Source organism: Palaemon carinicauda, chromosome 27 (assembly GCF_036898095.1).
Source record: "Palaemon carinicauda isolate YSFRI2023 chromosome 27, ASM3689809v2, whole genome shotgun sequence".
Lineage (NCBI taxonomy): Eukaryota > Metazoa > Arthropoda > Malacostraca > Decapoda > Palaemonidae > Palaemon > Palaemon carinicauda.
The window spans coordinates 37434747-37450103 of NC_090751.1; the positions used below are offsets into that span (position 1 = coordinate 37434747).

A 15357-nucleotide genomic window follows, 5' to 3' on the forward strand; every position below is an offset into this window, starting at 1 on the left:
TTTCGAAAGTGAGTTAGGCAAACATCATCGAATTGAGAAACTACACGACAAACCTGCAATTTCTTTGGATAGTATTTGTCGATGAAGACGACTACGTCTTGATATTTTCCTAACACCTCTTTTATTAGCGCCGAACCTAACACATGTTCTACCCCCTCGCTCCCTTCCTCGTCATCACTCATGTGCTCCGACATAGCATGGAGTTCCTTGAGCTCATCCGTCGTAAGTTCGTCGTGATGTTTGGCGACGAGTTCTGTAACGTCATCTGCGTTGACCTCCAGACCCATGGACTTGCCAAGGGAGACGATTTCCTCTACGGCTTCCGCTGCGTCGACCACGGGATCAGGTTCGGGGTCAAAACCCTCGAAATCTCAGGGAGCAACAGCATCAGGCCAAAGCTTCTTCCAAGCGGAATTCAGGGTCCGTCGAGTTAATCCCACCCAAGCCTGATCTATGATCTTCAAGCAGTGCACGATGTTGAAGTGGCCCCTCCAAAATTCACGCAAAGTTAAGTTGGTGCTTTGCGTGACATTAAAGCACTGCTTAAATAAGTGCTTGGTGTACAGCTTCTTAAAATTAGAGATGACTTGCTGGTCCATGGGCTGGAGGATAGAGGTGGTATTCGGTGGAAGATACAGCACCTTTATGAACTTAAATTCATCGAAGATATCATCTTCAAGTTCGGGGGGTGAGCGGGTGCATTGTCAAGGTATAGCAGGCACTTTAAAGGCAACTTCTGTTCATGAAGATACTTCTTCACAGAAGGGCCGAAAACTTGGTTTACCCCATTGCACAAAGAATTGCCTAGTGACCCAGGCCTTCGAGTTGGATCGCCAGAAAACATGAAGCTGATCCTTATCGACGTTGTGTGCTTTAAAGGCCCTAGGGTTCTCTGAATGGTAAACCAGTAAGGGCTTGACTTTAAAGTCCCCGCTAGCGTTGGCACATAGGGCAAGAGTCAACCGATCCTTCATTGGCTTATGCCCAGGCAATTTCTTCTCTTCGGCAGTGATGTAAGTTCGACTCGGCATCTTCTTCCAAAACAGCCCGGTTTCATCACAATTAAACACCTGCTGCTCTACGTAGCCTTCTTCCGGCACGATCTTTTCGAACTTCTTGACAAAGTCAGCTGCAGCCTTTGTGTCCACACTAGCAGCCTCTCCGTGGCGAACAACTGAATGAATCCCGGACCGTTTCTTAAATTTTTCGAACCAGCCACGAGATGCCTTGAAATCATCTGAGGAAGGCTCGGTTGAACTCTCCCCAGTATCACCCCCAGAGCTCTCCTCCTTCAAGTCCGTAAAGATGGCCTGCGCCTTCTCGCAGATAACGGTCTCGGTGATGGTGTCGCCAACGATCTCTCTATCCTTAATCCACACAAGTAGAAGTCGTTCCATATCTTCTATGATAGGGGTACGGCGTTTGGAAATTATAGTGATCCCCTTAGAAGGTTCCACTGCTTTAATAGCTTCCTTCTGTTTAAGGATTGTCGAGATCGTCGACATATTACAGTGAACCCTCGTTTATCGCGGTAGATAGGTTCCAGACCCGGCCGCGATAGGTGAAAATCCGCGAAGTAGTGACACCATATTTACCTATTTATTCAACATGTATATTCAGACTTTTAAAACCTTCCCTTGTACGTAGTACTGTTAACAAACTACCCTTTAATGTACAGAACACTTAATGCATGTACTACAGTACCCTAAACTAAAACAGGCACAAATATTAAAGGCGACTTTATATCATGCGTTTCCTAAACACGCCAAAAAGCATGATAAAAAATGGCAACCAATGTTTTGTTTACGTTTATCTCAGATTATAATGAAGAAACAAACGCATTTACACATCTGTTTATAGGTTTGTTTTTGCATCGATTAAATTGATTATTCAGTACAGTATGTTGATTTGGTTATTACTAATGTTATACTTAATTTTTCTTAGGACTTCCAAATGAAATGTTTTTCTTTGACGCCTCCTGAAACGACGGCGTCATAAAGTACGCTCAGTAAACAAACTAAGGAATTTAACGGGCATGATGAAAGTGATAAATAATGATATTACAGTAAAAGCTTTTATAAAATATGTTATTACAAATATTATTTACCGTATCTATATAAAATCATACATACGTAGCAAAGCAGGAAAACAATCTACGAGAGAGAGAGAGAGAGAGAGAGAGAGAGAGAGAGAGAGAGAGAGAGAGAGAGAGAGAGAGAGAGAGAGAGTTGTTTTACATACGTAAATGTAAATTAAAAAAAAATAGCCCCATTTCATATAAAATAGATTACAAATATTTTACTTTATCATATTACAGTAGTCTGTATAATACTGTAAAGTTCAGTACAGTATGTTGTTGTTATAGTCGTGGCGATGAAATTCTCACAAAACAAAAACACGCCATTTGATTACAACAGCTGATTAATTCTCTCTCTCTCTCTCTCTCTCTCTCTCTCTCTCTCTCTCTCTCTCTCTCTCTCTCTTCGTGTCATACAATACTTACATTTAGATGAAGAAACTAAAATTAGTTTTCTTAGTGTCAATTAAATACGAAACTAAATAATTAGGCCGAGTCTACATCCATTTCAATCATAGCTAAAAATATGGCATCCGATTTCATCAGCAAACCACTATTTTTTGGGAAATATCATTTTATTCTAGAAAATTGCCACTCTTTAAATAGTTAATTTCACATTAAGAAAGCGTGTACTTTTGTTTTTAAATTTCGGGTGTGTTTTAAAAGTCGAGTATTGTTGACTTCTTTTTGTCTTACTTTTGGCTATTATTAGATCAGCTGTCATCTAGCTGCCGCTCTTGAGGGTGTACGAATACACTAACAAAGTATCGTTTATACCATTTCTTGACTTATTCAAACCGTCTACAGTATACAGTTGATATTACTTAAGCACCAATGTGTTACAACCTATCACATTTTTTTGTTTATTACATTTAAACCCCCTCTATCTCTCTCTCTCTCTCTCTACCTCTCCCTCTCTCTCTCTCTACCTCTCTACCTTTCTCTCTCTCTCTCTCTCTCTACCTCTCCCTCTCTCTCTCTCTACCTTTCTCTCTCTCTCTCTCTCTCTCTACCTCTCCCTCTCTCTCTCTCTACCTCTCCCTCTCTCTCTCTCTCTACCTCTCTACCTCTACCTCTCTCTCTCTACGTCTACCTCTCTCTCTCTCTCTGTGGGCTACTTTTCACTACCTCCCATTCCTTACCTCTCTCTATCTCTCTAACAAATGATATCTTTGTTGCTCCTCAAAGTTTCATTTATATTGAAAATCAATCATGATTCAATTTTCCTTACTTTCTCCAATCTCGCACCATCGGTCACATTGCGGTATTTTCGATATTTCCGGAAAATCCGCGATATATGTATATACATGGGTTATGAAAAAAATCCGCGAAGTGGTGAATCCGCGATGGTCGAACCGCGAAGTAGCGAGGGTTCACTGTACGGCCATACTGTTTAGCAAGTTCACTCACGCGGACGCCACGCTCATGTTTTTCAATAATTTTCTGCTTAATTTCTAAAGAAAGCATTTCCTTCTTCCTTTTCTCACCACTACTACTACCACTGGCAAAACTAAGCCTTTTAGGACCCATACTTTACGTAAATTACCGTTAAAGGATGCACGTAAAAAATCACGATTAAAACAGAGTTAATAGCAGAACGCACAGAGCACAACCGCAAGAAGCCGACGAGAACAGAGGACTGACCCAAGACCCGCTAATTGAACGTCCCTCCGAGGTCGATGTGCTGCCTTCTATCGGCGGAAATAAAAAACACTTCAGGCGCTATGAGCACCGACTACGCGTAAGAGTATTGTTTACTTCGGGTGTCGAAAATAACATTCGGGTGTAGGGTCGGAACGTGTTCGAATTGTACTTCGCGTGTCGAAAAATTCGGATACAACCATACAACCGGTACGACGAAAATTGCTTACTTCGTGTGTCAAAATGAAATTCGAGTGTAGAGTCAAAAATTTGCTCGAATTTTACTTCGGATATTGGAAAATTCGGATGTAGATACGTTCGTGTGTAGAGGTTCCACTGTACAGTATTTAATACATTACTTATACTGTATGTACATTTACATTTATACAAATAATATATCCACTAAAGTAAATATATAAATAGTGTAAGTGTACATGTACATACATATGTAGATATAAATAGTGTACGTGTATATACTGTAGATATATTTTTAGAACTGGTTTATTCTTATAACCAGATACATAACTCAACTCTTAACAATAACGATGATCTTGATAAATGACAATGAAACACCTGTGCAGTATAATGGAAGTGAAGAAGATGAAGATGATTTACTGCACAGGTTAATGAGAGCTTTTCTGCTCCTCAGGTGACGCCTCATCGTCAGTTGATAGAGGCGGTGGATCGTCAAGTTTTACATATTTTCATTTCATCTTTCTTTATGTAGCGAACCGTCGATTCATTCACTCTCTAAATGTGGGGAACAGATGCATAGCTTCTGCCTGCCTTAAGCATGTCCAATAATTTCACTTTCTTGTTCCCGGTCATAATTTTTCACTTCTTCTTGGGTTCACTAAAGGATGTAGAGGGTAGAGGATGTTTAGGAGCCATTTTCAAGGGTGTCACAAGCACAAGAAAACAGCTAAAAGTATCACGCGGAAAGACTAAGCAACACGAGCGAAGCGAGAGAGAACAATGAATGCAGTCTCACTTCACAGGCACGGCAGGGAGAGATGCTGGGTAAAGCGGCTCGGCCAATCGGCTTGCGAGATTCTGTAGCCGAGATGGCTAGCGAATCTGAGAGGTGGATTTTTTGAGTTGTGCGCCATCTCCGTGTTGATACCTGATGTTCTACTGTAGTCTCCCGGTCTTCTGCTAACGCCCGCGTAACTTGCACCATTTTTTCAAGTTTTCTATGAATATTTTTGGAAATCCATGATGCACTGAAACCGCGAAACTTGAGCCGCGAAATGGCGAGGGATTACTGTATGGTGACGTTCCCCTAGATGCTCACAATCGTGAACAGACAATAAGAAAGCAAAGTACCGAACAATTTCGCCGGTCCTTTCTTCGTCTTCGGTGAGAGATTAGCCCCCACGGTCTCTCTCTCGGGGAGAGAGATGGTAGGAGTGACTCATACAGAAGTACAGTAGTTTCCTTCCGTTCTGTAAGCGTCATAACATAGACAGAACGCACGTGGAACTTGCTCCCTGGCGCACTCCTTTTTCAGCTATCCTTTGTCCATCTGGGAAGGAGAGTTCTTCTCTAAATGAGTACGCCTGGCATATTGCTAGCTTTATGATACTTAAACATGCAAGTGTAATCGTGATCATGCATTCGAGCCCTAAGGAAACTTGTCCACTTGGAGAGAGCATGTGGCGATCCATGGGATCACTTAATGCTCTTGTCACTGTGTGCTTGTGTTGTCCACAGGCTCACTAAAGTTAAGTGTGCTAGTGTGAGAGTGGGCTGCTGTGTGCACGTATCAAAAGCGTGCTGAGCACAAGAAAGTCTGGCGAGGAAGGGTTTTCCAATTTAGTCGGAGAAGGTTGTGCAAGCAAAAAAGGGAGTTTGTCAGTAAGCGATGATTCAGAATCCAAACCCACTGCGCCCTTGGAGACACATTGCTCGTGATTGCGCGCATCACACACAAAAGGATTACGGTCTCACTTTTAAGAAGAAGGTTTTCATCCTAATACCATCTGCTTTCTGAACTTGCAGGGGGTTGGACAATCGGGGAAGTTTCACTAAAGGGAGTAATATTAACTGGCTGCTTAGGTTCAGACCCAATGACAATGTTATAAAACGCTGAAGATTATTTCCCTTGGAAGGATTAAGTCCAAAGACGTAGCACATTGTTGTCAATGGGAACAAGTGCTCAAGAGTTAAATAAAGAAAAATTTAAAGCATAGTTTAAAGAGACGCTGATAGCACGTCTGTTATTCGGCGGCAAGCATATAAGTGACTTCGGTGAAGGGACGTGGAAGCCGCTGACAGCAAACTACCAGCTGTTGCTGATCCCTTGTTAAATGTTTTTAATTGACGAGTTCCAGCTACGTTTGAATCAGTCCTCGTATTAAAGGACGAAGGTTAGTGTTTATGTAGGAACAATTAGAACATTCTACTCACAACAGTATACAACACTAAAGACTTGAACAAATAATTATTTTTATGCATGAAAAATTTAACAAAATTGGGTAACATTCCCACAGCAAAGGTAGAGATAAATTATAAAAATAACAGTTTATACCTGTGACATCATGAGGAAGAATATACTGGCAAACAGTAAGATCGTTGTTTAGTGAATCTACGTTCAAGCTGGTGGTTTCCAATGATGGTGAATCTACAAAAGTTACACCAACAGTAGTTGTGTCATCTAACACCACTCCTAATTCACCTCCAACCAGCTCACCTCCAACTGTTGCCATCTGGCCACAAGCTGAAATGTTATAAAATTTAGTTAATTAATATTTTCTATATCGAGTATATTCATTGCACATATTTTTAGTACTGTATTGTATACAAAATGGGGAACTCTTTAAGTTCTTATAAATTTTTATACCTATTCATTATTTGAACTAGACCAGAGAATTGAAATCAAATATTAATTATTTTGAAAACTTTGTCAGCATTATACAGTATAACAACAAATTAAAATCTTTTGAAATTTTTATAATTTCTAGTAATGACTTTACCCAAAAATGACAAATTTGGAAATAATTTGTATTTTTCCCTAACTAATACAAACCTGTAGTTGTTTACATAGGATCTCTCTTTCGGAAGGCAGCCAATATTATTATTATTATTATTACTATCCAAGCTACAACCCTAATTGGAAAAGCAAGATGCTATAAGCCCAGGGGCTCCAATAGGGAAAAATAGCCCAGTGAGGAAAGGAAATAAGGAAATAAATAACTGAAGAGAACAAATTAACAATAAGTCATTCTAAAAAAAGTAATGTCAAAAGAGATATATCATAAATAAACTATTAACAACGTCAACAACAAAAATGTCATATATAAACTATAAAAAGACTCATGTCCATCTGGTCAACAAAAAAGCATTTGCTCCAACTTTGAACTTTTGAAGTTCTACTGATTCAACAACACGATTAGGAAGATCATTCCACAACTTGGTAACAGCTGGAATAAAACTTCTAGAGTACTGCGTAGTATTGAGTCTTATGATGGAGAAGGCCTGGCTATTAGAATTAACTGCCTGCCTAGTATTACGAACAGGATAGAATTGTCCAGGGAGATCTGAATGTAAAGGATGGTCAGAGTTATGAAAAATCTTATGCAACATGCATAATGAACTAATTGATCGACGGTGCCAGAGATTAATATCTAGATCAGGAATAAGAAATTTAATAGACCGTAAGTTTCTGTCCAACAAATTAAGATGAGAATCAGCAGCTGAAGACCAGACAGGAGAACAATACTCAAAACAAGGTAGAATAAAAGAATTAAAACACTTCTTCAGAATAGATTGATCACCGAATATCTTAAAAGACTTTCTCAATAAGCCAATTTTTTGTGCAATTAAAGAAGACACAGACCTTATATGTTTCTCAAAAGTAAATTTGCTGTCAAGAATCACGCCTAAAATTTTGAAAGAGTCATACAAATTTAAAGAAACATTATCAATACAGAGATCCGGATGTTGAGGAGCCACCGTCCTTGACCTACTTACAATCATACTTTGAGTTTTGTTAGGATTCAACTTCATACCCCATAATTTGCACCATGCACTAATTTTAGCTAAATCTCTATTAAGGGATTCACCAACCCCAGATCTACATTCAGGGGATGGAATTGATGCAAAGAGAGTAGCATCATCTGCATATGCAACAAGCTTATTTTCTAGGCCAAACCACATGTCATGTGTATATAGTATGAAAAGTAATGGGCCAAGAACACTACCCTGTGGAACACCGGATATCACATTCCTATACTCACTATGGTGAGTATAGAAAATGCTGGTTGGCAACCCTACCTTCCCACTGTTGTGGGTCGGTAGGGAGTGGCTGGCTGGGTATCCCAGCCACCTATCTTAACTCACAGCTCACAGAGCTGCCTCACTTTTTGATTGGAGGCAGGACCTCAAGGGGACAAGAGATGGCAAGAAAATTTTTGTAAACAACTACCTGTACAGGTTTGTATTAGAGAAAAATACAAATCATTTCCAAATTTGTCATTTGTTCCCACACTAACAAATCTACCGTTGTTTACATAAAATGACTCGCTCTTAGGTGGGTGGAAGTCCAGCTTCTGGCTAGCCATTGACCCAGGTTGTCCTAGAACAATGTTAGATTTTATCTTGGGTTCAACCTAGACACCTCGCTAAAAACCACAATATGTTTGCTATTGCAGCCTGTGCAAAAGAAAAAGCATTTGTAGAAAATAGCATCTCAACGTTTAGGTAAGTAGAGTTCTAAAATCAGGAGTCTTGCATAAGACGTTCCCAATGATCCCTCACGAGGAAACATTGAGGACGTGAAAAGTATAACTAATCATTATGTATCATATACTTGGATACACAAGGGAAGTGATTCTTGTCTGCAGAGGTTGAAGCCAGCTTACAGTGGACACAATGAGCTGTACCCCCAAGAGGGGAAAATGAAGAGAGGTAAGCCAGGCATATTCCCATTCATCCCAAACTTAGCCCAGGTAACCAGTGCCCTCAACCATCTGCTGCTTGTCCGTCAAGGAGCCCGAGTTATCTTGACCCACTTGTTATGCAGCCACCACAGGGCCATTTGTAAATGTATCGAGCCTTCTGTAGGTCACGTCTTTGAGATAGAGGGTGGTGAAGGTAGTTTGCGACTTCCACGCACCTGCTTGTAACACATGAGAAACTGAGTAGTTTCTCTTAAATGCCAGAGACATGCTGATGCCCCTGACATCATAGAGCTCTAGGTTGTCGAGCGGGAGGAAGATCTTGTTGGAGTACAAGCTCTATGAATTTACAAATCCAAGAAGAGATTGTGTTCTTGGTGGCCCTCCTCTTCGTTCTGCCCAAACTTATAAATAAGGCTGAAAGCTGGGGTCTTGTTCCAGCAGTACATTCAAGATAATATCTCAAACTCCTTACTGGGCGAGTAACAGTTGATCTGGGTCATTGGTTACAGTATAGAGACTCGCTATCCCGGAGGCCATGAATCTAGTATCCATGATCGATGGATTTTGAGTCTTGGCAATAAACTCAGGGACGAAGCAGTGTCACTTGCCCCCATCCCCTTGAATGGGCGATGTCGTACAAGAGACCATGTAGTTCACTAACTCACTCTGCTGACGCTAAAGCAAGTAGGAACGCCGTCTTCAAAGTGAGATTACGGTTCGTTGCATGGCATAATGGTGCGTGAGGAGAACCCTTATAGGAACTCAGGGCGCGAACCACGTTCCAAGGAGGAGGTCTAATCTCCGACTGGGAGGCAAGTGATCTCGTAACTCCGTATGAGTAAAGAAAGCTCCAACGAAGAGGAAAGATTTACTCCATTCAATTTAAAGGCTAGGCTTAAGGCTGAGTGATAGCCTTTCACTGCTGAAACTGAAAGGAGTTTTTCCTCTTGGAGGTAAATAAGGAACTCGGCTATTACAGGAATACTGTAGTGGCATTGAGGGTAGAGGTAACCCATCCTAAGACACCAACCACAGAGACTGTCCACTTGGTCTGATACACTGCCGTGGAGGACTTACATAGATGTTTGGACATTCTTTTCACAGCTTGTCACAAAAAGCCCCTCTGTGGGAGGAGACGCTGGATAGTTTCCAGGCGTAAAGTCGAATCGACTACATTCTTGTGATAATTGTTAGCGTGTGGTTGTTTGAGTAGATCTGGACGTGGATGAATTTCTCTCAGCTGATCTACTACCAGTTGCAGAAGGTCTGGGATTATTTTACATGATGCCAAAGTGGAGCTATGAGGGTCATCATTAGAGTTTTGGATGCTCTGGTCTTGTTGAGCAAGCCTCTCATCAGACAAAATGGGGGAAAGGCATACACGTCGATGTTGTCCCACCGTTGTTGGAATGCATCCTGCCATAGAGCCTGAGGGTCCGGACCTGGGGAACAGTAAAGCGGGAGCCTGAAGTTCAGGGATGTTGCGAACAGGTCCACAGTCGGGGAACTCCACAAAGTCAGGACTTTGTTGGTTATACAGAGGATTCCAAGACCATTCGTAACCCACTATCTGAGTCGCTCTGCTCAGATTGTCTGCGAGCATACTCCTTTTGCCTGGAATGAAGCGAGCTGATAGTGTTAACGAATGATCTTCTGCCCATCTTAGTATCTCTACTGCAAGATGGCATAGTTGCTGCAAAAAGGTATCGCCTTGTTTCTTTATGTAAACCAATACTGTGGTGTTGTCGCTCATCAACAGCATCGAGTGACCCGCCAGCAAATCTTGGAACTGTTTGAGAGCTGGGAAGGCTGCTCTCATTTCTTCAGAGATTTATGTGCTGGTACCTTTCGGATTCGGACCAAAGGCCTGAGATCTTGTGGTACAGAAAGTGCCCCCCCCCCCCTTTTTTTATGCGTCTGTGAAAAGCAACAAGTCCGGAGGTGGGACAAGAAGATCTTGGCCATTGCAGAGATTCTCCTCTACCACCCACCATTGCAGGTCCTTTAGTTGTTCCTTGGCCATTGGCACTAAGGTGTCGTGGGACCTGGTGTGCTGATTCCACAAGGACTTGAGATGCCATTGGAGGGATCTTATCCTGAGGCAACCGTTGGGAACAAGACAGATCAGGGGGGTTAGATGGCCTAGGAGGCACAACCACTATCGAGCTGGCATGTCTTCTCGTCTGAGGAAGGGACGAGCTACTTCTCTCAGTTTGTGTACACTATCGTCTGATGGAAAGGCTTTTTGTATCATGGTGTCTATTAACATATCAAGGTACACTATTCTCTGTGATGGAAGCAATGATGACTTGAGATTTATCATGATCCCCAGATCCTGACAAAACTCTAGAAGACTATCTCAATGATGAAGAAAAGGGTCACCTTCAAGTCTGCCAGAACTAGCCAGTCTTCTAGGTATCTTAGGAGACGATGCTGTTCTTGTGAGCCCATGCTAACACTAAGGTGAACACCCTGGTGAAGACCTGGGATGCTGTTGAGAGACTAAAACAGATAGTATCTTCTTCTGTGTATGAACTTTAAATACTTCCTTGAAGACAGATGGATTGGGATCTAGAAGCATGTGTCCTGGAGATCCAATGGGCACATGAAGTCCATTGATTTTACTGCTTGAATGACCTTGCATTGATAGTGTCTTCTGTGTATGAACCTTAGATACTTCCTTGAAGAAAGATGGATTGGGATCTAGAAGCATGTGTCCTGGAGATCCAATGGGCACAAGAAGTCCATTGATTTTACTGCTTGAATGACCGTGTCTGCCGTCTCCATAATGAACGGAGTTTGAAGAACAAACTTGTCCAGGGGTGAGAGATCTATGACTGGTCTCCATCCTCCAGTTACCTTTTTCACCAGAAAAAAACCGCTGTCGAAGGCTAGAGACCTGTCCGAGAACTCTTGGAGAGCGCCCTTCTGCAGCATGGTCTGGACTTCAGCTAGGAGGGCCAGCTCCTTTTCTGATCCCTTCGCATAGGAGCTTAAAGGATTTGGATTCAGTCACAAGAGGGGGAGATTGTATGAAAGGGACGCGATATCCTGAACTGACCACTCCGATAGTCCAGGGATCGGCCCTGTGACGCTGCCACCTTTGCCAGAGGTGTTACAGGCATCCTCCCATTGGTGGTTTGATGAGAGGATTGCCCTAGCGGGAGCAGCAACCTAAACTGCCTCCTATACCACCTTCCTTCCTCTGAAGAACTTCCCACCTTTATTATTATTATTATTACCTGCTAAGCTACACCCCTAGTTGGAAAAGCAAGATGCTATAAGCCCAGGGGCCCTAATGGGGAAACTAGCTCAGTGAGGAAAGGAAACAAGGATAAATAATATATTTCAAGAACAATGACATTTAAATAAATATTTCCTATATAAACTATGAAAACTTTTAACAAAACAAGAGGAAGAGAAACGAGATAGAACAGTGTGCCCGAGTATACCCTCAAGCAAGAGAACTTTAACCCAAGACAGTGGAAGACCATGGTACAGAGGCTATGACACTACCCAAGACTAGAGAACAATGGTTTGATTTTTGGAGTGGCTAACTGCCTCGAAATGTTTTATATACACACGAGGCGGTCCCTATCCGTTTACCCACGCTCGGTTTTCATTGTTTACTTAGACTGTCACGTAAGGACCGAGTAAATTACAATAACTGTTATGCAACTTCATTATACTTTATGCACCATGCCAAAAATATTAATATTATGATAAATTCACCTGTTTTATTTAATGCCTCTCCAGTCATTTTCCATATCTTTTCTTTAAGTAAATTATTTCAATGCATCTTGTTTGCCCTGTCAAACATCTCCTCATACCCTTGAACAAGTTCAATTAACCTCTCATACATGGTGTCAACAACAAACTAACTCTTAATTTTTTTGGACTATACTATGAGGAAAAGTCGGGGTTGTAGGCCACGAAATGAACGGATACGATACAGGTCCTCGTTCACACGAAACATCATCAACCCATTGTTTGGGACGGGTGGGTAACGGCAATCAAACTGGCTGAGGTTACTTGGAAAGGAAGCCGAGCCGACTCGGACGGCGGACGACCGATGGTCGCCGTCAGCCTAACAGGTCGTATGAACAATTGCATTTGAATATACGTAAGAAAGTTAGACGCCGCTTAACCGACGGCCAACCTGTCGGAAAAAAAACAGGTCGTGTGAATCGGCCTCAACTCTAGCGGTAGTATCTCAACGGGTGGCTGGTGCCCTAGCCAACCTACTACCTGGTCCTTAAACTGAAAGGGTTTCTAAGACATCCTAATCTTGGAAGTCAAGGGACGGGAAGAGCTGGACTGATCTCTGGGGAGGCTGAGGAGTGCTTCCATAAGGCCAAAACTGATGACCTTGAGTTATAGCTCTATGGGGGAGAGAATTCTTGGAGGATTTTATCCACCTGTCAGCTGTTTGTTTTACCTCTTCAGGATTGAAGAGGGAAGGTCCCTCAAGGGTCAAGTTCTGACAGTGCGCCACCTCCTTTTTGGCATCTGCCTTTGGAATCTTCCTATCACTGTTTCCCTTTGCTTAAGAATCGCATTCTCCCACAAGTTGACTGCGTGGTGCGAAAGGAATTCCAAGGTATGGATACCAGACAGAAGAAAGAGGCAAAGATTAAGTGGAAGACCCTGCTTTAAGAGAGCTAGAGGTTCCTGCCATCTGAGAGATAGCTTTTCTTCTGGCTGCTTTTAGACCTTTTGACCAGGGAAGAGCTCCACTGGTCTTACGTGGTTTCTGGGATCCAAGGATCTGATGCAGAACCATCTCCTTGCCTTCTTGTGGTGCAGAGCAAGGATCCGACAACTTGTTGAAGGTCCTCATGCACGCAACGACCTGCCAGAAGGCATGTTCCGACTCTTTGCGCTCGGCTTCAGAGTGGAATTATGGACTCGCCGCTTTAGGGAGGAATTCTTTGTCAGTGTCCCTAAATTCGTCTACCTCTGGACTTTCATCTGAGAAAGCCTGGCATAGGTCAAAGTCGTCATCTGGAACCTGAGATGGCCCTGCCTCGGGAGACCCCTTCGCCTGTTCCTGTCTCCGAGCTTCCCTCACCTTGGAATTCTTCGGAACTGTTTTGTAATCTTTACATTCCTTCTTAGGAGAAAAATGTTTCTCCTCACCTGTAGTTTCCAAAGAAACTTGCAGTTCCTTAGGATTCTGTGGTTTGGGAGCTGTGATCTCTTCCTCCTCGAGGAGAGATATAGGGCGTCAATCTGGAGGAACAACTTCAATGGGTTTGAGGTGGAAGGGGTGGATGGTAGTCTTCCGAGGAGAACCAATGTCCCTGCTAGTACGCGGATGGATGGTATCTGCGTATGGTGGTGTTAACACTTCATCCTCCTTCTCTGCTTGGCTGTCATCTTGTCACCTGACTTGACCGTTGTTAAAGGGAGAGATCCGGTAAGTGGGTCATCTGCAGAGCCCTGTATATTGTTGGCATTAGATCGAGGTGGTGTTGATCTAAACAGCAGAGGAACAGAGCTCTGAGCAGACCTTATCCTCGGGTCAGAAGGAATGTCACCGAGGACGAGGGTGACTTGTCCAGAGGTATACAAGGAGTCGCTCGTGGACGAGGAGGAGGTTGGGCAGGTGGAACGGGCAACCTCAGCAACTTTTGCAGAGAGGACACCTAGGTGTCAGACCAGGAAAGGAGCTCTCCAGCCCAAAACAAGTCGGGAACTTCCTTGGGGAGTCCTAGAGGAGAAGACCGCCTCTTAGGATGTTGTTCCAAGGGGCTGGCTTCTGGTTGAGGAAGTCTCTTAGGCATCATGAGATGCTCTTAGGTGATGTGCACTGGACGATCAGGAGAGAAAGAAACATTAGCGTACTTGTTGGGAGGTTCCTTAAAGCCCTCGGAAAAAGGGGCTGGCCTGCTGCTAGAGCTGTCAATAGTGGAGGATGTTGTAGGAGTGAGTTTGATCCTCACTAGCATGCGAAACCTTGGCTCCAGTCTGTGAGACGCTCGCCTGTTCAGCAGTTGGACTTTACTGGAGGAGGCGCTTTACTCTCAACAACTCGTGGATTGTGCGCGACTCAGCACGGAATCAAGAGATTCGCGCCCAATGGCGTGCGAATTGTGAGCAGAAGTCACTTTCGCGCGCAAATGAAGGCAAGCGAGATGTAAAAGGCCTCTGGAGCTCTTGGGCTGAAGGGGCATTCTTCACACTTGAAGATGGGGGGCTGGGAGCCTCCGAGTGGGGGCAACACGCTGGGTGGGAGAACATTTGGGTGCGGCAGAGCCGATAAAGGGGCGTTGCGTAGGCGAACGCTTCATAAAGACACCCCAGGCTTTGAAAGGCGCTGGAGGTAGACTCGACAGACTTTCGATCGTGAGCGTCTAGCTCGTGATCTAGAATGCTTGCCTTGCAATCGTAATAGTGTTGATCGTAAGTGCTTAGGATGAGACTTTGAGCGCAAGCTCATGATCTTAATCATGAGCGCGAAGCCCAAGATCTTGATCGTGAGCGTGAAGCCCATGATCTTGATCGTGAACGCGAAACCCGTGAGCATGATCGCGAGTGTGATGCCCGTGATCGTGTGTCTCTAGAAGAGGAAAGCGAAGTGGAACTTGCGCTTGAGCATGAAGCTCTTGATCTTGAGCGGTTTGCCTTAGATCGAGGGTTCTCCAGAAGACTTACACCTAGACTGCGATGACCTGCGTTCTTTAGGGTTTGAGCACATAGCGCTATCATGCGAACGTCCATGGGACGAACGCTTGG

At 43.3% G+C, this 15357-nt stretch overlaps 2 protein-coding genes across 2 annotated transcripts in view; one reads left to right on the top strand and one right to left on the bottom strand.

Annotated features, from left to right (window-relative positions):
* The window catches only part of LOC137620694 (trypsin-like), a 98548-nt gene that overhangs the window by 44465 nt on the left and 38726 nt on the right, over window positions 1–15357 (top strand). The window lies entirely within an intron of this gene.
* The window catches only part of LOC137620692 (oocyte zinc finger protein XlCOF22-like), a 33755-nt gene that overhangs the window by 15066 nt on the left and 3332 nt on the right, over window positions 1–15357 (bottom strand). Inside the window, exon 2 of the mRNA XM_068351039.1 lies at window positions 6249–6437. Within this exon, the coding sequence (XP_068207140.1) occupies window positions 6249–6426 (178 nt within the window). The 5' untranslated portion in view covers window positions 6427–6437. The remainder of the gene's footprint in view (window positions 1–6248; window positions 6438–15357) is intronic.